This window comes from Homalodisca vitripennis, chromosome 4, assembly GCF_021130785.1.
Source record: "Homalodisca vitripennis isolate AUS2020 chromosome 4, UT_GWSS_2.1, whole genome shotgun sequence".
Lineage (NCBI taxonomy): Eukaryota > Metazoa > Arthropoda > Insecta > Hemiptera > Cicadellidae > Homalodisca > Homalodisca vitripennis.
The window spans coordinates 99,312,684-99,336,873 of record NC_060210.1 but is presented as its reverse complement, the minus strand read 5'-3'; the positions used below and the strand labels follow the sequence as shown (position 1 = coordinate 99,336,873).

Below are 24,190 nucleotides of genomic sequence, written 5' to 3'. Positions count from 1 at the left end.
AGCTGTCACAGTGCTGCGGTCAGCATTCCGTGCATGCATGTAATCTGCCTTATTTTCTGGCTCTTAACTAACACTATTTTGCTTTATGTTGTGTTTTTTTTTTTTTTTTGTTTTTTTATTGTAAACGTGTATGATGTTTAAGACAATTACAAATACCGCCAACTTTAAGATTCATTCTATAATTTTTGAAAATAAATGGAGAGGAAATGTCAGTGAAGGAATTGTGATTCTCCTTGACAATGCTCGGCCTCATACTACTGTTGATACTCAAAACATTCACTTACTCGTTTATTTTAACGTTGCTTAATTTCGAATACACCTTGTATTGTAAGTAGTTTCCAGTGCTGCAACACCAATATGTGGGTTTTGTAGATAGGTCTGTGTATAAAGTACTTCAAGATATGACAGTTTTAGAAGACTCATATTTTGGGTATATTTTATATCGTTTTTATCTTGTGTAAATTATGTTTTTCAACGGCCTATAAGTAATGTGTTTTCTCGGTTTTAAATTTGGTTAAAAAAGTACTCTCCCTCTTCAGCAGCACTGCCTAATCACTTGATTTCCAGTTATATGTTGTCATGGTGCAATTATTTGTGTTTATTGACCAAAATAGGTTAGTATATTTAAAATGCAGAGCATGACTAATGGTCACACAACACTAATACTATATTTACCTATTTATTGCAACGGATATCTCCAATAATTTTACATAATAGCTTACTTTTTTTTATAATATTGCATGCATGATAAATCAACACTAATGCCAATACCACAACAAAATGACTGTATAATGCCAAAGTATGAATAATGATTCAACAGTAATGTGCGATAACAGTAGTAGATATTATTATAAACATAATGTAAGATAATTATATAATTAGCGATGAAATAGATGCAGTAACAGAGTAACAATATATAAAAATATAAAGAGAATAGCAAGCAATAGTGGGTGACAACAATGCAATAACTACGCACAAGCAGCAGCAATGGGCAGCAGACCACAATAAATAAGAGAGACAAAAAATAGCAAGACAATAAATAAATGCAAAGAGAAATACAAACAATTACAGAGAAATACCCTCTGAAATGAAAAGTGGCATCAAATAAATTGATTTTGTGGCCCTCTAAAGGCGCCACCTAATGCACCAATTACACTGCACTACAAGGGCGAATGGTAAATCTTAAGATCAGCGACTACCGCTCCAATCGCCGTAATTTTTTGCTTACTAACTCAGGTTAACGTAATTTCACAAAAAAAAATAGTCCCGATTATCGCTCTCATATAAAAACCAGTTTTTCGGCAGTAAAATGTTGGCAATACAAAACACATAAATAACAAGATTTTCGACTATGAAACTAAAAACCATGGTCGTTTTGATGAGTTGACAGTAGTCACGTGACAAACAGGAAAGTTTCAGATTGGCCGGGCGGATCACGTGACCTATATGACGGCTTTGATTGACCACCAAACGTAAACAAACAAACCTACATGGACAAGGAATAATTAGTGAAGTTATTGACATGGCGTGGATGGTTCTTGTCACACGCTAAAAAGACCCTAGCTTGCCTATTCAAAATTCAGATCACACGATGCTTGCCCGCTGCACAGCTGCTTGCTCTTTTATAAAAAAATTAACTCGGGCTTGCAAAGTCCAAGCCCAGATCACGCCATAACTGCTTACACACACAAAACTCAGGCAGAACTAACGCAGGTTTCATTACAGGCAAAAGATAAGCGGCGCGGGTTTATCACTGATAAGATAAAACGAGTTTATACTAGAAGTAGTACCTGGACTACTGCCCTACGAACTAATAAGACCAAAAAAACGAATAAATGCACTGTCAGTCAGGTTTTTTTTAATTTAATTTTTTTTTTTTTTTTTTTAATTTTTTGGGGGGGTGGAGTAAACGGCTTTTGGAGGCTTACAATCAACTGTGTTACAGTCCTATTTCTTATTGAAGTCCTTTGAGTATTGGGAATAATAATTTTGTTATATATCAACACAATGCCGCTGGAACCAACTGCCGCACCTTTAATCACATTGGATGCTGTCCTCCGAATCTTATTTTCATGCACCGTCTACAAATAGTTGGGTCCAGAGCCATTTCCACTATAACTTAAGTATACTTACTTACTTACTGCCGGGGCGTAACAAATCTCAGTCGATTCTTTGCCTCGTCTATGAGCCTCTTCCACGCCACCCTGTCTTCCGCCAGATCCACAGACCCTCCACACCGGGTCACATCTTCGACCACTTGATCGCACCATCTTATCTTTGGCCTACCCAAAGGGCGCCTTCCTGTCGGTACCGCCTGGTAGACCTCTTTTAACCTTGTGCCCTCCTGTCTCCGATGTACATGTCCTAGCCAGCTAATTCTCTTTGCCTTCACCAAAGCCACAATATCAGGATTTTGGTATACATTGCGTAATTCTCTATTTTTTCTTATTCGCCACACCCCTTCATCACATATTGGTCCAAATATTTTTCGGAGAACTTTATTCTCAAAAACAATCAACCGCCCCTCATTTTTCTTCGTTAATGTCCATGTTTCACTTCCATACATTAGGACTGGTTGAATGATTGTTTTATAAATTCTTATTTTGGAGCATTGTGACAACAATCTTGACGTAAAGAGTCTTGTACACGCCCCAAGACACCTATTTGCATAACTTAAGTATAGTTTAAATAAATATGACCATGCAAACAATGTTCATGCTGTGCAGTTATAACTTTCCCAATATTTATCATTCTATTTGCATGCATTAATTCGATTACCTTATGTGCAAACATTCATGGATTTGTACAATGAGGTTATTTTCATAATAGCGTTTAATAGTATTTTCATTGCATTAGATAGTTTATTGATCATTGGTGCAATCTGAATTTAAAATTAGGCAATGACGTCCTCTATGCAACCTGCATTACACTACTGATCAATTACTTTACAATAAACATTTTCGGAATTTTAAATGTAAACAAATGTTTTTGCCTCTTTGATGAACTTCAGCTGAAAGTATTAACAGCTGTTAAGTATCAGTTCGCTTTGTATTACGTGTCGTAGCACAGTCTGTCGGATCAAATATAAAACAATCCAACATCAACAACAATTTATAATTAAAAGATTAATTACATCTATGTTTCCCTCTCTAAAAGTATGCCTATGTTACTTCCAGGAACGTGTAGAATCACTGTACAGAATTTCACGATGTTTCGTGCATTGGTTCCAGAGTTATAACGGAACATACAAACAAACATTCGCATTTATATATATAGATTTGCATGCATTAAATTAGGTGTATATAATATTTCGGAATGATATATCAAAAAGGTAGTGGATTATGCAGAGCATTCCTCTATACAGTAAGTGAGCTTGATGCGATGTGTGCTGAGAAGTGTGGCAGGTTAGTTCTATGCAGACTGGATTAGGTAATTCGTGTGATGTCTGACGTTTATAGAAATGTGTTCTTAACAAAAGTTACGCACAAAAGAAAACTTACTGTAACTGTGGTAGACTATCATTACGAGACACTTTAAAACCTAGCTACATAGTCTACATTTCCTTTATTCATTGACATGCTTTTGTAATGTGGTTTACATTCTATAATTGTTTCTGCAATACAATGTGTATAATTAATTACATTTTAAGAATCTCATAATTAAGATCTTAAGTTGATATTAATCCATTAACAACATATGTTTTTATAAAATGTTTAATTTAACACATATAACGAGTAGGCCTACTATTCTCTGGAATCTAAGGTTATTATCCTTCCACTTATTTCAGATCATAATTTACTTAAAGTTTTTTTCTTGGTATTAACATGTCAAAAACTGATTTGGTTTCAGAGAGTGGTATTCATATCACTTTCCGGAGCTGGTGAAAATAGTGCCAGAGAACTACACTTACGCCAGAGTTGCTCAGTACATCAAGAACCGAAAGGAGTTGACAGAAGACAAACTTGAAGGATTAGAGGAGCTGGTGATGGACAGTGCAAAGGCTCAAACTATTCTTGATGCTGCAAGGTCTTCAATGGGTAAGCTTTCTATCTTTCAAATTAAGGGTAATATTTAAAAAGTGTAAATTAATGTGATTCAATTATAGTAATCTATGACTGTTTAGAATTATCAAGTAATGTGTATTATTTCTCATAATTTTGTATTTGTAATTTTACTTTTAATTTTTTACCCTATAACATACATAATATAAATATAATAGTTTAATCCAGTGATTTTACAAGATTTGTGTTACAACTTAAAACAGCTATCGAGCCATAAAAATGTCAATGAAATATGTTTATTTTACAATGTTTTTTAGTATTATTTTAAACACATTATAAAAAAATTTACTGAAAAACTTTTTGATGAATTGATATACGATAACAGTATTGTACACGTTATTGATTGGTAACACTACCGACCGTTAAAGTTAAAGAACGAAGCTGCTCTGATTTTTTCAGTCCTCAAGCACTTTTACTGCTGCTTGGTATTTTGTCTTTTAGTTGAATGAATGAATATTTATTTATTTCCTCATAGATACAAAGATCTCAACATGTATGGAAAAACAGGAAATGATCTCTACATGGGCGTAGCCTGTGTGTGGAGATCGAGACGCGATCAGCAGCATGAATATGTACTCATCAACATAATAAGTTATGTAAAATCTTCGTATGGAAAAACAACGTAATGATAACATAAAATGTATACTCATAATATAAGAAAAAACAAATACATCATAGCTACAACAAAGTAAGTGTTTGACAATAAGATGACAACGAGATAACAACAGCAGAAATGATAATATAATAACAACAATATAAACTTAATTTATCCAAAATAAAAACATATCGGTTTATTAGGAGGCTTGGAACCTCTCACACACTTATACACTCACGCCACACATAACCAACATAATCTCTCACTTTCTCCCTCCCTCCCCTTTACTTTTATCTCCCCCTTCCTGTCCCTACATTTACCACCATCAAAAGACACTCTCACGACAATCAATCCTACAAAGTTACAACATCATGACACCAACCCACTGTGAATGCTCCTGCTGAACATAAGTTCAACAATTAAGCTAATGTGCATACAAAGAAGTTATAAAATATTCTAACTCTCCCTTATCTATGTTTAGTAGCCATAAGGTTACTTTCTTTTTATAAGTGACAGATATGCACACACTTGGTAGGTTAAGGCAATCTGGTAATGTAGGTATGTGAGGAAGAGGGTCAAAGAGAGGCCAGCACAAGGAAGCAGAATCTTCATAAACTCAGCTCTGAAAAAAAATTATAATTTTCCACCAAAATGGTCGGACCGCCTCGGAAATAAGATCGATCGGCTTAGTCACTGTCTGAATCAGTTACTTCCTAACATAGTAGTCATAACCGAGCATGGCCTCGATCAGTCTAAGATTATCACCACACATCTGGTAAACTACAACCTCGTCGCATTCTATTGTAGGGAACATCACCAAAAAGGGGGGGTCGCTATTTACATACACAAATCCTTTGGCAATAAAGTTGAGGAGATTGAAATGAAGAGGCATTGCTTGGGAACTCGTTTGTGAGATGGCCAGTATAAAAATAGCTCTTAATGGAGGGAAACATCTTTACTGCTTGGCATCTATAGACCTCCTGGAAGTGTTCTGGAAGAAGCCTTGACTCGAATCTCAACTGCCTTGGAAATGTTCCCGAGCAACAACACCCCTATATGCATGGTTGGCGATCTGAATGTTGACAGTCTCAACACGTCTAAAGAAAAGGAAAATCGAGCCCTTAATAACATTCTTGCCTCCTTCGACATGCATAGAGCCAACCTGCCACCCACAAGAGTCACCAGTACCTCTGAATTCATCCATTGATGTCGTCTGCAGCAATTTAAATCCAAGAAACTTCAGTATCAAGGTTATTCATGAGCACATATCCGACCACAGTGGCCAGCTATGCACTCTCGGACATACCTGCTAAAACTAAAACTGAACCAATCCTCACTCGCAGACAAGTAAGTGACCAAAAACCTGTCACAATTAAAGGCACTTCTAGCTGAGGAATCCTGGGTTAATGTCTACCAGACAGCTGATGTCAGTGAATCTCTTTCAAACTTGTCCGAAACTCTCACATTGGCACTAGACGCATCATGTCCCTACAAAAAATCACGATCCAAACGCCCAAGACTAAGGTCATTTCAGTATGATCAGATGTGGATGTACTAAAGGCCAGTTTCCTCCACGCCCAGAACAGATTTCTGCTTACTGGAAGAGAGAGTGTGGACAAGCTGGAAGCTAATCGGAGGAAGAAATCCTACGATTTAAAACTTAAATCCTCTAGGAGAGCTGCAAGTGAAAAGGTGATCTCAGAATCTTCCAATAAAACCAAGGCTATCTGGAGCATTGTAAATTCTGAAAGAAGAGCATGTGGCTGAACCGGAGAGAAATCAACCTGGAAGCTGAATGTTTCGAATAGAGTCGTTGAAGACCCCAAAATGGTTGTGGACTGTTTCAATGAATATTTCACGTCAATAGCTGGAGAAAACGCTTAAAGCAAACACTTCACAGAGAACTACCCTACCTATTCAGCTCCTCCAACCAGCTACGGATTATGGATTGGTCTCGTTTCATCCAACAACTACTGATGAGGTTCGATGCATTATAAGAAGTTTAAAGCCAACTCCATCAACTGGCGTGGATGACATATCCTCCAGGCTCCTGAAGTTTTGTGAAGGGGAACTCTGTCCACCATTAGCTGATATTATTAACAAATCCTTGGCTCAGGCAATCTTCCCTGGCAGCATGAAGATCGCTAAGGTTTATCCTCTTCATAAAAAAGGAAAAACTGATGTGATGGGGGAATTATAGACCAAATATCATTGGTCCCCCACTTTTTCCAAGGTACTAGAAAAAGTGATTTTGGCTCGCCTCCTGAAGTATCTACACCAGAACAACCTTCTGCCAAGGGGACAACACGGCTTTTATACCTGGTAGATCCACCATCACCGCAGTTGCAGATATAGTAGAGCACATCCTTGACAGCTTAGAAGCGGGGAAGGGAACACGGTCTGCGCAGCCTTCCTGGATCTCAGCAAGGCATTTGATTGCCTTGACCATCAGCTTATCTTAGAAAAACTTCGAACTTTTGGTATAGTTGAATCAGCACTCGCCTGGTTTGGATCCTACCTCTCTGACAGGCAGCAGCTAGTTGAGATCAAACATACTGTTAAGGGAACCACTAGTGTAGTGAGATCGGAGTTGTTGGGTGTATCTAGAGGAGTGCCCCAGGGGTCTGTGTTGGGCCCTGTCCTATTTGCACTTTTTTCAGCAGACCTCCCCAAATACATGGACACCTACAGCCACACCGTCATGTTTGCAGATGACTCGGTGCTCTTGACCAGCAACAGAGAACTGGAGCCTCTGGAGATCAGCAACTTTATCTCTATCAGTAAAGCCATGGAATACTGCGCCAACAATGACCTGGTTTTCAATGAAAACAAAACTCAACAGGTATTCTTTGGCAAATTTTAAAAATGACATCACCTGTCCTCCAGACATTCAGGTTACTGAGTCAACCAAACACCTCGGAATAATCCTGGATCAAGAACTATGTTGGGACGCCCACATCGACTACCTCTGCCAAAGGCTCAGCTCTTCCATCTTTGCCCTGAGAAGAATCAACAGTGTTGGAACAGTTGATGCAACACGGGCAGCATATCATGCACTTGTTGAATCCCAACTGAGGTACGGGATAATTTTCTGGGGAAATTGTTCAAAGGAAAACACCCAGCGAGTTTTTGTTCTTCAAAAGCGTGCTGTTAGAGTTCTTGGGGGCCTTCAGAGGGAAGATAGTTGCAGGGATGTCTTCAGAACTCTCCAAATCCTTCCATTGGCTGCCATTTACATCTGCGAGGTTGTTGCCTTTTCGACTACCCTCAACTTACCAAGAAATTCAAAATGTGCATCAACACAACACCCGAAAACCGTGAGAATTTCAATCTCCCTGTACACCGAACCTCCAGATTTTCTAAGAAGCCGTCATATGCTGGATCCAGACTTTTTAACTCCTTCCAGTGGACTTAAAATGCGGGAACCGAAGACACTCAAGAGAAGACTTCAGAAGTGGATGCTTGAGGACCCTGTGTATAGCATTGAGGAGTTTGTAGCCCGCTGTGATAGAAGGCCAACAAGCTGAAGACATCAAACTCAAAAACTGTTTAAAGATGTGACTTGAGAATTTTAAAATAAATGTATCTTGTGACACCATTTCTAAGCTCAAAGCTTATGTAATAAAGTTTTCTCTCTCTCTCTCTCTCTCTCTCTCTCTCTCTCTCTTCTCTCTCTCTCTCTGTATATTTGTAATGTAGTGTGAATTTGTGCAATTGATAGACTTCTCTAATTTCGGGGCAATAATACCAGAGGACACTGCCAATCTGGTCGAGTAACTATGGGTTACTTGGTTAAAAATATAACTGTGGGTTTTGAACATGTACATTATAATATTTCTAACATAAATGTCTAACGTTAAAAACCTTAAATTCATCAAATGACAATTCTGAAGGATAAAGACTTTTTCAAGGCAGCTTTAATAATTTCTTTTTGGACAATTTCTAATGGTAACAACAAGCTCTTAAATGTCCCACCCCAAGCAATAATTCCGTACAGCAGAATAGATTGTAATAAACCATTTTTAGTACATCAAATGTTAATATATTACAAAGTTTTTTAAAAATAAAAATTTGTTTCCTTAACTTACTTCTTATATACTGAATATGAGCTTCCCATTTCAACCAATTATAAAAAATTACTCCTAAATACTTGTATTCAGATACACGCTCTACACATTCACATGACATACAGCTAGCCAATCCGCCACAAGTGTGAAGCCTCAGATGTAAATTTTCCGGATCATGACCCGTCCGAAGTGCTACAGCCATGCACTTTGTTTTGATGGTGAGTCCATTTTGGTCAAACCAGCGCTTTACAGTGTTCAGACCATGCTCAGCCGTCCCATACACCTCTGGCCAGCTGGACCCCTCGAAACAAAGAGCTGTGTCATCCGCGTATAAAAATATTTTACCATTATTTATTTTATCTAAATTGTTCATATATATCAAGAATAATATAGGACCTAAAGTACTTCCTTGAATTACATTGTACTGTATGGTCTTCCTTGAATTTAGCTCCCCGTGAACCTGACTTCTGTCTCGGAAGTAGTATTTAAGCCGTTCAAGGTTGTATCGTGAGCCCCCAAGAAATTTAGTTTCTTAATTAATAAGTCCTGATTAATTGTGTCAAACGCTGTAATCAAATCAATAAATACCAACAGAGCCTTCCTGTTTTTGTCCACAGCATCATATAACTCGTTAGTCAACAAAATAAAGCATCATTCAAATTCCTATCACCCCTAAATCCAAATTGGTTTTGATAAATTATATTGCTAATTTTTAAATAATTCACAAGTTGGTTTTTGACATATTTCTCTTAAAATTTTTGCAAGTACACTGGATAAAGTAATAGTTATGTGACTTATGTATAAAAGAGGTAGTTTTGTGTATTAATTGTAGTTATAATGTGGTGTAATGAGTGAGGTGTTGTGATGCAATCAATTCTTGATTATTACTTAAAAAATTGCTCTTTTACAGAAAACTAAACTAGGTCTAGACTATTCTTATTGTACTGACTCTTATCCTGAAACAATATGTCACATATTGATGATTTGGAAAATAACCCACTACTCTCATTGATTCATCTGATTTTTACTGTTTACTTTTTTTCTCCCTTTCTGGCATATTATATAATAAAAATATGTATTCCTAATGTTTTGTCATACAATTTTTTTAGTGTCAAAGAGCACTTGTATATAGGCCACAAATTAATTTGCAAGCATTTCTTAAAAATGTCATAACTATATAATACAATTTTGCAACTATAAATACACATACCCTTCAATATACTAAAACTCTGATCCAATAACAATTCAATTCTTCAGAACAGTTATTTTTATACTAAGGAAAATAAAAATAAGGACTTAATATTTTTATTGTTTGTTGTTTTTGAAGCCTAAAGTAACAAAATTATAAATTTTAGAATCTTGGAGCAAATTATAAATTAGTATTTCCTAATAAATAGTGCAAAGAAGAGAAATAATTATTTATAGTTTATTTTTATGTTGGAAGACTATTATCTAATTTTTTTTATATTTACTATTAGATTATTCATATATTTTTTATGCATTCTGATCTTACATAGTATAGTAATGAGATATAAATATGAAACTATATAGTATTACAGTAAAACTGTCTACATTACAGGTTATCTTCAAATATTTTAGTATAAAAGGAGTTTAATTTTCTGGAAATTCTCATTTTGATCATCTATAAAAAATAGAAATTGATTGATTATTGTAAAGAAATGGATGTTTCCTAATTAAATTTATAATAAAAAAATAAATTACTAAATGTACAGTGGAACTTGGATAATTCAAATCTCAAGGGACCAATAAAAAAATTCTAATTATCCAAAAATTAAAAAAGTTAAGAATTAAAGGCTTAAAATAATGGCACTTCACATCTTTGCTGAAAACCTTTATTGAAAGTAACATGAATGGTTGTAAATGTATGTTTTTCTGTGCATTTCTACCAAGCAAAGTATGGCAAAACAGTGCAAAATTGACTAATGAATTTTCTAAAAAATACACAATTGCATTATTTGTTTTTGAATAAAAGAAAATAAGTTGAATGGTGATAAGGAACATTATACAGTACAATATTATTTAATTTTTTCGAAAGAAGTCGGAAAACTTCACTTGTTTTCTAAAGTTAAGTCTTTCAAAACATTTCTAACAGAAACACAAAAGATTCTTCCATATTCAATGAATTGAAAATAGACTCACTTACGTCATTTTTATTTTCAAAAATACGTCTAAGTTCCATGATGTGATGTGCTGCTTCGGCCGCACTTGGAACGTTTATTTCCACCCCAACTGATGACTCGCCGTCTTCGTCACCCGATGCCATGTCGCCATCTTGTTTATTATTGAGCACTTAAGCGATGATCTCCGCGTCTATTATCTCATCACATACTACAACATTTTCATCCACGTTGACAAAATCTTCAAACGAGATGGCAGGGTCAGTAATGACGTCCTCCCAGCCGTCAACTGAAGGTACCGCTTCCGCTATAATGTCGTTGGGTTTTTTCGCCGTCGTCCTCCTTTTTTACAAAACCAGCTTTTTTAAAGCAATGTTTGATCGTTTCGGGCGTTACTTTGTCCCAAGCTTTCTTGCACATGCGAGAGGCTTGAAGAATGTCTAACTTGATTGTTAGGGCGTCGCTATCTTCAGTACTCAACCAATAAACGTCTGTAAAACTGTTTTAGATTTTTTATGATCCCCTGGTCCATATGCATAGACTGGACAACCGAAGTCACGTCTACAAAACAATAGAATAGAATACAATAGGAAGGATAGGGCCGAGCCGGCCGGCCGGGCAGGAGGGTGGCTAGATCTGTGTCCAATGGCCTTGCGATTAGAAAGAATGCAGCGTCTTTTCGTGGGTTCGAATAAAAAGTTCGAATTATCCAAAATAAACTTCAAATTAACCACGATATTTTGCATTACTTATATAGAAAATGCTAGGGACCAATATAAATATTTGAATTAAAGAAGATTTCGAATTAGCCAGGTTCCACTGTATTGCTAAGCGCCAATCCCAAGAATGGCTGAGCTAATCCGGCTAATTCATTATTTAAAATGTTTGTTGAAACCCATGGAAGGTTTTTATGGAGAGAAGAATAGAAAAAGCTGTCCATAATATTTTTATATTTGGAAATATAAATGATAATATTTATGAAACATTATCCATATTTAACTGAGAGTAAACACCCTGTTAACACTTTCAGCTAAAATTGGCCAAAGAGGAAAAAACATTTGTTTACACTTTAAGTTTTTAGAAAATTTTATATATGGTGCTTGATCAGTTGTGTAATGTAGATTGCAAAGACAAAATTACTACCTAATTTTACTACCAATTGCACAAGTGACAAATTTAAACCATTTAACCGATTAGAAATACTATTTCAACTATGTTATAAAAACCCTCTTTAATGAATAAAGCCGTGAACGTTCACACATAAGGGTATTTGAAACTGGTTGGCTCCCTTGAGATTGTGTATAGAATTTTTAGAGTACTGTAAAGAAACAGAGAAATGAACATAAACATACCTCAACAAATCATTCTTTCCCAGACTACAGTCTGAAAATCAACAAGACTTTTATCACGCTAAACTTATTATAAACGACTATTTCGAATGAACTTAGTTTCAAGGATTTTTAATTTATTCCGGAAGCAGAATACAACTGATGGAAAGAGATGTTTTTCGACCAAAGTAGTCATATATTTTCTAAACAATAAAAATCAATTATAACACCAGAAATATTTTAGAGGTACTTTTTAATCTAAATTGTTTCATATATATGTATATAATGTTCTTGGTAAGGGCAACAACGAACACTTAACTGTTAACCATGAATACATTAGACAGGTAGTTAATTTGGACAGTTTTTATAGACACTTTTGATTGCAGTAACTTATCAATTGAACATGAGTATGTATATTTTCTTCATCGTTATGAAAAGGCCAACTCATCTATGGCATTTAAAATATCTTAGACCGGAAGTAGATACAAGGACCAGTAGCTGACGCTTTTTGATCAAAGTAGGTCTTTATGTAATTATTTTCTTGATCAGGGCAACAAGGTAAACTCAACTGTGGCACCATAACTGAACTGAAAGTGGATTCAAATGGTGTCAATAAACATTTTTAGACCCTTTATATGTAAAGGGTGCAGTGATAGAGCTTTTCAGTGCTACGTATGTACATATATTTAACAATACAACAAGGCAAGCTCAACTTAAGCAATGGAGATATCTTAGACCGGACATAGATTACAAGGGCCGGAGGTCAACACTTTTTTACCTAAGTCATTTTTTTTACCTTTATATGTATTTTTTTCTTTATGGAGGTATAGGGACAGGCGAACTCAACCGTGGCATTAGAAATAAATTACATTTCTAATGCCATTGAACCATAAATGTATGCTCCTACATTCATGAAGCAAATATGAACCAGCAAAAGTTGTATCTCTTGTACACTGGCACTGAAATAATAGGTAATGGCATGGATACCAGGTGTTTAAAAAGTCCCAGGGTGTTTTAATATTTTTGAAAATATGTAAGATAGAGCCACAATACTTGGTACAAAGTAACTGGACATAAAAATCTAATTTACCACATATTCATTGACCCGCTACTTCCTCAGGGGGACGGCCCACATAAAGTCAGAAGATGTTAAATGTAAGTATAGGGTTATGTGCACATCAAATCAAAGGAACTGTTGCCATTTCCAGCTAGGTTGTCCATTTTAGGTCGGGTTTGCAACATTGTACTCTACTAATAAAGACTTAATTTATGTACATTATTAACCTATGCTTACATTTAAGATTTTCTTCTGGCTACTTATGGGCCATCCCTTTAAGGAAGTAGCAGGTCACTAAATATGTGGTAAATTAGATATGTATGTTCAGTTACTTTGTACCAAGTTTTGTGGTTCTAACTTTAATCTCTGCAAAAATATTTAACCGTCCCTGGACTTTTGGACAGCTGGTGTGCATGTGCTTACTTTTGCGTAAAGAATTAGGGCTCCATCATATTAAAATCATAGGTACTTACACTAAGAAGGTACACCCTTCTATTTTGAAAATTGCTTGTGAAGCTTGGATAGCTAGTTAGTGCATTTAAATTACTATACAGAACAAATGTTTTTACAATATTAGAATAAGTGTATTGGCAAAAAAATACCATTAACTTACCTGTACAATTTGTGTGTAAATACAGTATCAGGGTCCCCACCCGACCGTGAAAACCGTGAAACCGGGAATAAGCCGTGAATTTCGTTCACCGTGAAAAAACCTTAAATAAGCCGTGAATTTTGTTTACATACCGTGAATAATCTCTCTACAACTTTTGAATAAATAAAATCCAACACGGGTCGTCGTCGTCAAGACGATCATATGGGAAAGTTGACCTTCGCTATTGCAAAGTAAAAAGTAGCACGCAATGTAGGGGATAGACCACGAAGTTTGACAGGTGCTGCTATCTGAGCGATTGTACTGATAATATGGTTTATAAAACAAATGAGGAAAAGGAAGGGCCGGTGGGAGATGACGCTTCCGGCTCAAATCACGTGAGGCCTGTCTTTGTCTGTCGCCAGGTTCCGGGCCTTGGCTACGCTACGCGGCTGTAAACAAGGCATTCTCTGATTGAACGCGAGATTATAACACAATTTAATTACTTGATAGATTGTCGTTTAATGTAAACACTTTTCCGTATTGGAGTTTTATTGTAATCAGATATAGTCTATTATTGTTTTCATAAAATAAAAAAAAGTATACAAAATCCTTAATCTAATGTAAGGAATTTAAATTACATTTTAACTTAATTTCATTCTATTAAATCCCTTATTTTATTTAAATATTAATGAGAAAAATGCTATTCAGTACGATATCTATATCGTTGTGTGTAATGACTGTTAACACAATGTAATAATTATAAAAAATTTTTAATTTATGGTGGACAATAAATTGAATTAATTTAGGGTCTTGCGTAAATAAATAGTATAATAATGTGACGGAGCAGAACCTACACGACACATATCAATTAACGCAGCGAGACCATAACTTTATAGGCCTATATAACTGTTTTAATTACCAGTAAGGTCGTTTGAGAAAACAATTTTATTTTTCATCTCTTTAGATATTAAACGGTAGTGATATGCGTTTTTCCTTATCAATAATATTTTTTATGATTCCTAAGCTGCATGGATATTACGAGTGTACACGGTTTAAATCTTTTATGGTGAATTGTGTGTTTAAATTGTATAATGTATTAGTAAAATATTGCAAATGAAACGTCATGTTATAAAAACGTTAGAAAAAAAAACCATTGCATTTTTCTAACCAGGAAACAACAAACGTCAAGTTAACTTTGTAGTGTTAAGCTTTATTACTACAAAACTACAAATCGAGGAAGTCGTCCAAGTATAATTTTGTCGGGTTCCATACGACTACGTTAACGTTATTAATCATTTCAATGCAGATGAAAAATATATATCGTAGTACAAGGTTCATTTATTGTAATGTGGTGCAGCGATGTTATGGTAAAAATAACCTTTGTTGTCTACTGTCAATGAGAGTGGAAGGGGAGGGGTATATCGTGTACTACACTCCCCCCATCCTCGGACAACAGCTGGTTTCATGTCTCAACATGAAAGATTTTGTTTCCCCAGCTCGACACTCCACTCCAATCTTATATTCTTATTGTGAGAATTGATATAAAGATTTAAAGCTTTTCATTCAACTCATTTTGACACTTTCTCACGGAAATTCTTCTGTTGAAAGAGGCTTCTCTGTCAACAAACAGTGTATAGTTGAAAACTTGAAGGAGGAGAGTTTAGTCGCGTTGAGAAAAGTTTGTGAACGGCGTATCAGCAGCAGGAGGATTGGAGGCAATGGAAATCACTAATGAATTAGTTCATGCTGCCAAAAAATTCCCACGCCCCACTACTCGGAGCACTTGGCAAAACAAACGAGAAGAAATGAAAGACAAAATTAATTCTGAAGAAAGAGAGGAAGCAAGCTGCAATAGAAAAAAAGAATTGGAAGCACAAAAATTCCAGGTTTTGTCCGACGTCAGGAAAAGGGCAGCTGAGTTAGACGATAAGATACAGGAACTTAGCAAAAAGTGCAAATCGTAATTCACTTTTATTCTAGACATTTTTATCAATTTCTTTATTTATGTTTACAAATATAATTTTTTTTTTATAAACTGGTACCAAATAACTTTTTTTATAACAAGTTGTATTATAATTTTTATACATTTAACGTTTATATGTTATTTTAAATTTCAATAAAATTGCCTTTTCTTATGTACTAATTAAAATGTGAACCTGTGATTATGTGAAAATTTTCCTGTGGAAGAAATTGATCGAAATAATAATAATAATGCGTTAAACAAGAAAATAATTTAATAATCAACGCAAGTGTACTTCATGGACTCAAACGAGTTAGCCTTAGCCAACGTACGAATCCTGTCACCCTGCATCTTGTCTAACCTGTGTCAACAAAGTTCTCTTCAGATTTCAACAAACTTGTAAGTTAAAAGAAAATTATGAGCTATGTTGCATGCTAATTATATTGAAATTTGTCTTTGTCATTGCTTTGATGACTGTTATGATGAAGATTTTGTTTTTGTAAAATAATATTGCCTTGTTATATTCATTATGTAGCAAATCGCACATAAAATCGGGCGGCTCGCCGCTCATTGCTTGCGTCGTAACCGAAGCCTATTGTTATTTCGTTCTTTTAGACGTTTCCGTCAATTCCTGCACGGACCAATGACATCGTTAGTCAAATGGGAAGAAGTTTTATATTGTATTTTACCGCTCTGCCTGCGTCTGTAGTGTTTACGTCTCAACTTCGCCCCTCTCCAACACGATTTTTGTTTGTACCGGTAACGTTGTTCATGAAAACTTTCCGACCTTGAATTTTAATTTTTTTAACCGTGAAAACCGTGAATTAGCCGTGAATTTGAGTATTTTAGATTGAAGTGGGAACCCTGAGTATACATTTTACAAATTTTAATAACATCTGTATTTTTATGAATATGAAAATATTCTAGCTTATGTTAACGATTTTGAACCCAATGGGGTAGACAAGTGCACTGGTTATGTGCTGCTCTGCATGGACTAAAAGCTGAGTCACATGTTGGTTACATGATCTGAATTTGTTGTGTAACCAAAATTTTACATTTTCATCTCAATGAATTGCTTCATCAGACCTACTGAGGATTAAACACACTGCCAGAAAACCTGTGGCAACTTTGTGGAGTTAAGCATATACGAGTTAAAATAACAAATAGTAAATGAGAATGGATAAGTAAACATCACAAGAATTCACTGTAAACAAATGAAAATATATACCAATTCAGTCACTTTGTAGAAAAATGAATTAGAATCCACTTTTTTATAATGCTGATCGGTATTTAGAATTTAAGTACAAAGAATTAAAATTTTAGAGAAAAAATATTTTAGAGGAGGCATGACGATCTATTTGGTCTTAATTCAAATATCTTTAATATATTGAAGTGTTCAGTTAGCAACATTCACTCATTACTTGTGATAATTGGTTTTGGAACTAAATATTTTTTAAATATTGGAAATAATAGCACATAAATGGTGGTATCAGTTTTATAGTTGTTACATTGAATTTGTTGAGTACATTTTAACTTTTTACAGGTATGGACATATCAGTGATAGACCTGATGAATATAGAGACTTTCGCTCGCAGAGTGGTGAGTCTATCGGACTACCGCAAGCAGCTCACTGAATATTTGCACAGCAAGATGGAGGGTGTGGCCCCTAATCTAGCACAGCTGATAGGAGACCAAGTGGGCGCTAGGTTGATTGCCCATGCAGGCAGTCTAACCAATCTTGCAAAATATCCTGCATCAACAGTACAAATACTAGGAGCTGAAAAAGCTCTTTTCAGGTGAGCTACTGATTCTTCTCTTCCTTATACAAGAATTACTGAAGAGAATTAATTGATTCTCTTCGTGATAATGGATACCTTTTACACAGTGTTTTCAATTTAAAACAGTAGGTTGTATGAATAAGGAATTAACAATTGAGGTTCATTAATTTAATTCATCTGATTGCAGGGCTCTTAAGACAAGAACCAATACACCAAAGTATGGACTCCTGTTTAATTCTACATTCATTGGAAGGGCTGGCCAAAAAAACAAAGGCCGTATCTCTAGATACCTTGCAAATAAATGTTCCATAGCATCTCGCATTGATTGTTTTGCAGGTCAGTAAACTTATGTTAAACTTGTATAATTTACATTATTATATATACGAGGTATGGTTATTAAATAACGGGACTGACGCTGCAGTGGAACGAGTGCACATGCGCCAACCAACAATGACCAACAGCTGTGTAGTTTGAGACTTCCTCTTCAGAATGCAGTTAGTCTCGTTTCTGTAAACAACATTGTTGTGTCATAACCTTCATTTATGTAAGTGTTGTTATTTTGTTTTGCCGGAAAAATGGTTAGCGTAATAATAGAGCAACGAATTGTTATTAAATTTCACGTTAAACTTGGAAAAACCGCTATCGAAACCTATAATTTACTAAAAGAAGTGTATGTCAGTGAATGTTTATCGCGGACTCGTGTTTTTGAATGGTTTAAGCGTTTTCAAGATGATCGACAAGATGTGGAAGATGATTCGCGGCCAGGTCGTCCTTCAACATCAAAAACGGAAGACAATGTCGAAAAAGTTTTTAATTTGACTCGGTCTGACCGACGATTAAGCATTCGTGCAGTTGCTGAATCTGTAGGCATTGATAAAGAATGTGTACGGCAAATTTTACATGACAATTTGAACATGCGAAAAGTGTGTGCAAAAATGGTTACGATTGATCAACAAGCAGCTCGTAAAAATGTTTGTACTGACACTTTGAATGCCATTGAAAATGACCCAAATTTATTGGAAAAAATAATAACATGTGATGAATTGTGGTTTTTTACTTATGATCCGGAAACGAAGTGCCAATCCATACATTGGAAGACCTCAACTTCACCGAGAGCAAGAATGAGCAAGTCAAAATTTAAATCAATGATGATTGTTTTTTTCGACATTCGTGGGATTGTGTACCTTCACTGGGTTCCTGAAGGTCAAACAATTAATCAACATTACTATCATGAGGTACTTAATAAACTACATGAAAGAGTAAGAAAAAAACGACCCGAAATGTGGAAGGACAAATCATGGATTTTGCACCAAGACAATGCGCCAGCTCATTCTGCGTTATCTGTCAAGCGGTTCCTGACCAAGTACAGCGTCCCAGTGTTAGAACATCCACCTTACTCGCCAGACCTAGCACCATGCGACTTTTATCTTTTTCCTAAGGTGAAATCTGCATTGAAAGGTACGAGATTTGAATCCGTAGAAGCTGTTCAAGAAAAAGCGGCAAGACTCCTGAAAGAGTTGACAGAAGATGACTTTCAGCATTGTTTCCAACAATGGAAAATTTGCATGGAGCGTTGCAGGGATAGAGAAGGGGTGTATATTGAAGGTGATAATAAGTAATTATGTTTAAATTGAAAACAAATTTTTTTACAATATCAGTCCCGTTATTTAATAGCCATACCTCGTATACTGTATTTTTCACAAACTTTCCTCATCTGTTTATTTGAATAGGTAAAAGTGAAATTTTAATGTATAAACATTTCTACTCAAAATCCATACTTTTATTTTATTAAAATGCAAATGTTTTCCAAAATCTCACTCAGATTGTGATCAACTTTTCTTACTCATAGCCTATTAGATATTTATTAAAATTACACAAACCACACAATATATAAACCTCTCATTCAAAAAAAAAATTAAAAAATTATTTAAATTGGTTGTAGGCTACAGCATTGAAACTTTCATAGTAACGCTGGTTGTCAGAATTTGTAAAGATCTTCAAAGAAACTTCATTTTTGAACCTGATAATAAAGATAACATTAATAGATTTTGATATTTCTAATATTAAACATACTATGGTTCACTTTGCCTAATGATAAACATTTTATAGGAATACTATTTTTAACCATTAGGTCAGGTGGTAGTCTGCATTTTAATGTACTTCTTTTTATGGCAGAAACATGTATTTTATAACAGTTACAAGTTTTTCTTGGTTCCTTATTTGATGGTACAAAGTAAAAATGAAAATGTTATATTCAAGGATCAGAAATTCATTATGTACTGCTCAGATTTGGGGTTTGAAATTCTAAATTTTGACCATCACTACTTACAGTTTCCCATTGATACAGTTGTGACTTTTGAGATGAATGAAATGTCACAGAAATGTGAAACTTCTTTGAAGATATTTATTGTTTGTTGAAAACTACTAGTTATTAAAACAACACTTTTCCAATATTGTTTATTTTTTAGATGAGGCCTTTCTAAATCAAAGGTTTTGTTGTCAGACGACTCCACAAATTATTTAATAATAAACATATTGGAAAAGTTTTATTTTAATAACTATCAGTTTTATATTTTTCCAATTGTCAAGAGTCTTCAATTGATTTTTTGATGCATCAGTGAACAATTCCCTCACAAAACATACTGATGACGTCTGAACTTTTCTGAGCTTTATCGGGTCTTATAGGTGTTTTCCAATATGTCTTTTATGACTTATTTATTAATCACATAAAACTTATGTTCATAGAGAAGAGCAACAGTTTCTTGCACTTTTCAGAAGTTGATAATACAGTATTTATTTTTGTGATTAATGATATAAACAGCTTTGGGAAGTTGTCTAACATCTTCTCATACATTTCTTCACGTGACCTTGGCATCTGTTAGGAGTATGGACAAATTTTTAATTTTATACTTTAAAATGTACATGCGGAAATTCCTATTTTCTTAGACTTACATGGCTGGTGTTGTAACTAACATAAAAAATAAGTTAATAATGTTTTTACGTTGTGTAAACTGGAAGAGATGTTAGTTACAATCTGATATTGTTTATTTATTATTGTTTTCAGTGATGTAAATTGATTATTACTAAATTATAGCTTATGTATATCGAATAATTATATTTAGGAAATAATTAGATTGATTTTTCACATTGGTGTGTATGTTCTTACAAAATTGTGGCCTGTTGTAGACACTCAAACAGCAGTATATGGCGAGAAGCTGAGACAGCAGGTGGAAGACAGGCTGAAGTTCTACGAAACTGGGGTGAAACCGAAGCCTAATGTTGAGGTGATGACAGAAGCCCAGGAAGCAGTTACTCTTGAGGTGAGTAGTGGACTGAGTGAGTTATTCTAAGTTGTATTAAATTAAAATTAAATTGCAACTAAATGTGTCAGTCAATTTATTAGTAATTCTTTTACAGTCCGTTACAATAATTCATTTTTATCAAATATTTACATCAAACATTTCTAAAGTAAATCACAAATTTATCAACTATTCAAAATAAAAGCATTGTCCTGTAATAAACTAAATTAATTAAACAGGAGTCATGTTGAATTTCTTCTCATTGCATTGTTCATCTGTCTAGGCTGCAGCAGAAAATAAGAAGAAGAAGAAGAAGAAGGAGAAGAAAAGAAAGCTATCGGGAAATGGTTTGTAAACATTATTTCACGTTTTGTCAATAAAAAACTGCAGTAAGATCCATTTTCAAGCCTTGAAAAATAGATTTAGTACATCAGCCTTTTTCAAATAATTATAAGTTTATCGTTTAGGCAATTACTCATTATAAATTCAATTGTTTCTTCAATTTCTAGATGCCTCATTTGTTTTTTTCCATGCATACACCACACCATTCCTCATCAACGTTACCTTCATCGCTCAACTTGTTCAATCCTTTTTACCCTCCTTCTCTTTCTCCCCCCATTCCTTACCCTCCACCTCCCCAAATTGAGATTGCATTAAGTAAGCGCCACAGAGAAATACAGTTTTAAATTAGAGTCCTGTAAAAGTATGTCAACACAATGACTACTGAATAGCACAGCTGTAGTTAGTATGTGTTGTCAGACATTAAACCTCTTGATAGGTAAAGTGTTATAAAATTTTGGTTATTGTTTACATTTAGCAAATTTCATCATTCTGATCCTTAAAAATTTAAGGTATGTGCTCTAGCCTTTTAGCATTGGCTACATTTAACATTCCTCAGAAATTTAATTTCTTTACAACACTACATTTAGCAAATTATCTTGTATAAAACGTAAGGTTGGTTAAATCTATTCAAAAAGATTTTGTGGCAAGTTCTTCAATGATCAAATGTTTTTGGTGTCAAAATGGTTGGTATAGATCCCTTTATAAGAAAACATAGCCTTATATTAACTCTGTAGCAGGTACCCTACAATATTAAAGACCAAAAAATATAAATACTTCTGTTTTAACCCATTCTATTACAAAAAAATAAAAACTAAAAAATACTTTTAGCATGGAAAATTTTTTATTTGAAATCTATTTATCATAGAGAACAAGGACACGAAGTTTCTGACAAATTGAACAAAAATTATGTTTCCATGAGTTTTCAACAAAGCGCATCAGCAGACTAACTGCTGCACGCTTAGTCAGCTGGGAGTGAACGTCAAATAAAAAGAACTTAGATTCCTTTTTTGCAAAGGAAAACCATTGTAATCAGTGAGGCTTTCTAAACAAACATCACAGTCTCAAACATTGAAAGAACAATATAATATGTGTCATTTCAAATGACATCATCATATTGACTATTTATAGCTGGCTAGTCTTCAGAGTAAAGTTGCTAATGAGTTAATTCAGAACTTAATCCAAGTAATCTTAGGAAGAGTAATTTCCTCCCTCTTTTCACCAAGAAATAAAATATGTAATTAGTTAAGGTTTGGAACAAGTCATGTTAACTTAGATTTAGACCCTCAAACTAAAATGCTAGAAAGAACTGTTGTTGGAATTGGCTTTTGAGTATTTTTTGCAAGTGTTAGCATATGAAGTTAGGTGGGATACTCCTTGATGTGTGGTTAGAATATTGATATCATAGTATAATTTAATAGTTATTTTCCTACCAGTGGGCAAAAGTGCTAGATGAGAAAATAACTGATTTTTAAGCATGATCTTGCAACTCTTGTTAACTCAACTGAATGTTGAAAAATAAAAGGTCAAGATATTAATGTTCAAATGATGAATCATTTGCCAGATTAAGTAATGTTTGTTTTGTTTTGTTTCAGGGGATGATAACAAATTAAATGGATCATTCTTCGCAGAGGATGATACTGAGAATAATACCCAAGAAAATGGAGAACCTCCTAAGAAGAAGAAGAAAAAGAAGAAGAAGAAGTCTATTGGTGCTAATGGAGAAGTTCCTTAAATGTAACTGGTTCTTATGTAGGCTAAGATTAAGTTTTAAAACTACTTTATAATTATTAACTTTTACTATGAACGATGTGTAAATATAATATGGACACTGGAAAAAGGATATTAGAAACTCTAGCCATAATTATTAAAGTAGTACAAAAAAGTATTTTACATTCTGACAAGCACAAAATGTGCTTCAGATTTGAATAAAGTTATTATTCAAAAAGTGCAAACTGCAACTTATTGAAATACTTACATGGTTTAATTCTAAAATCTTTTCTCTCAAATATGGATTATATTAACTTATAGTTTGGTAATAGCAATAGAGTATCGTGCTTATTTATAGTATAGTTTTAGCTTGTAATACAATTGTAAATGGTTTTTATAATTATTTTCAAACAAAGCTCCATTGGTTGCAATTTTTCTGTTTTAGTAAATTTATTTACATAATATAGGGATAAAATCAATATCTGTTTTACAGTTATTGTTTTAATGAAAACATGTTGTTATCTACATTAACAATACAATCTTTGATTTTACAGTTTGTACCCGAAAATGTAAATAGTGTAAATAATTCTTATTTTGTGTTTAATGAAATTATAAAATTATATTGCAATAATATAATCATAAATTAAGTTGTTTTTTATCCTTTATTTTTTTTCAATGTTTCTTTTAACCCTCTGAGCGCTTTTCGTCACGGACGCGACTAATTAATTAATGCCTATTAAGACGGCCAAAGTAGCGCCCGCGACTATATAACAGCGCTTTGTATTATATTCATATTAAAATTGCATCAAAATAGTCAAATTCTGAAAGATGAATAATAATAATAATTTTATTGCTTTAGAACATGTACATGTTATAGCAATTGTCAAAGAAGAAAATAAGCTAAAATTTTGGATTCATACATGACATCTAGTCATGAAGATTTGTTATAGTGCATATAATCGCAACAATGCGTAATTGTGGAGGCAGTGCATTACGTCATACTTTGTTTTGACAATACGTTACAACTGCATACTGCTGACTGCGGTGTTGCGTGATTTTACAAACATGGATTGTGATACTTTGGAACATTCTAGTGAAATTCTGGATGTTTTAGATGAATATGTATCTAGTGAAAACGATGCAAATGACATGGAATCTCCTGATATACCTTCAAACATTTCACTTCGTGATTTTTCAAATGGTAGTGGTGAAGAGTACGAACAGGACCCTAATGAATTTTCAAGCTAGGGTCAAATTACGCCAGTG

The 24,190-nt window shown here is 34.4% G+C and overlaps 1 protein-coding gene across 1 annotated transcript in view; it reads left to right on the top strand.

Moving 5' to 3' along the window:
• LOC124359821 (nucleolar protein 56) overlaps nt 1-23,560 on the top strand; it is a 37,233-nt gene extending 13,673 nt beyond the window's left edge. Inside the window, exons 5-10 of the mRNA XM_046812877.1 lie at nt 3,850-4,037; nt 17,342-17,594; nt 17,764-17,912; nt 20,763-20,896; nt 21,159-21,222; nt 22,810-23,560. Of these exons, the coding sequence (XP_046668833.1) occupies nt 3,850-4,037; nt 17,342-17,594; nt 17,764-17,912; nt 20,763-20,896; nt 21,159-21,222; nt 22,810-22,949 (928 nt within the window). The 3' untranslated portion in view covers nt 22,950-23,560. The remainder of the gene's footprint in view (nt 1-3,849; nt 4,038-17,341; nt 17,595-17,763; nt 17,913-20,762; nt 20,897-21,158; nt 21,223-22,809) is intronic.
• The last annotated feature ends 630 nt before the right edge of the window (nt 23,561-24,190 follow it).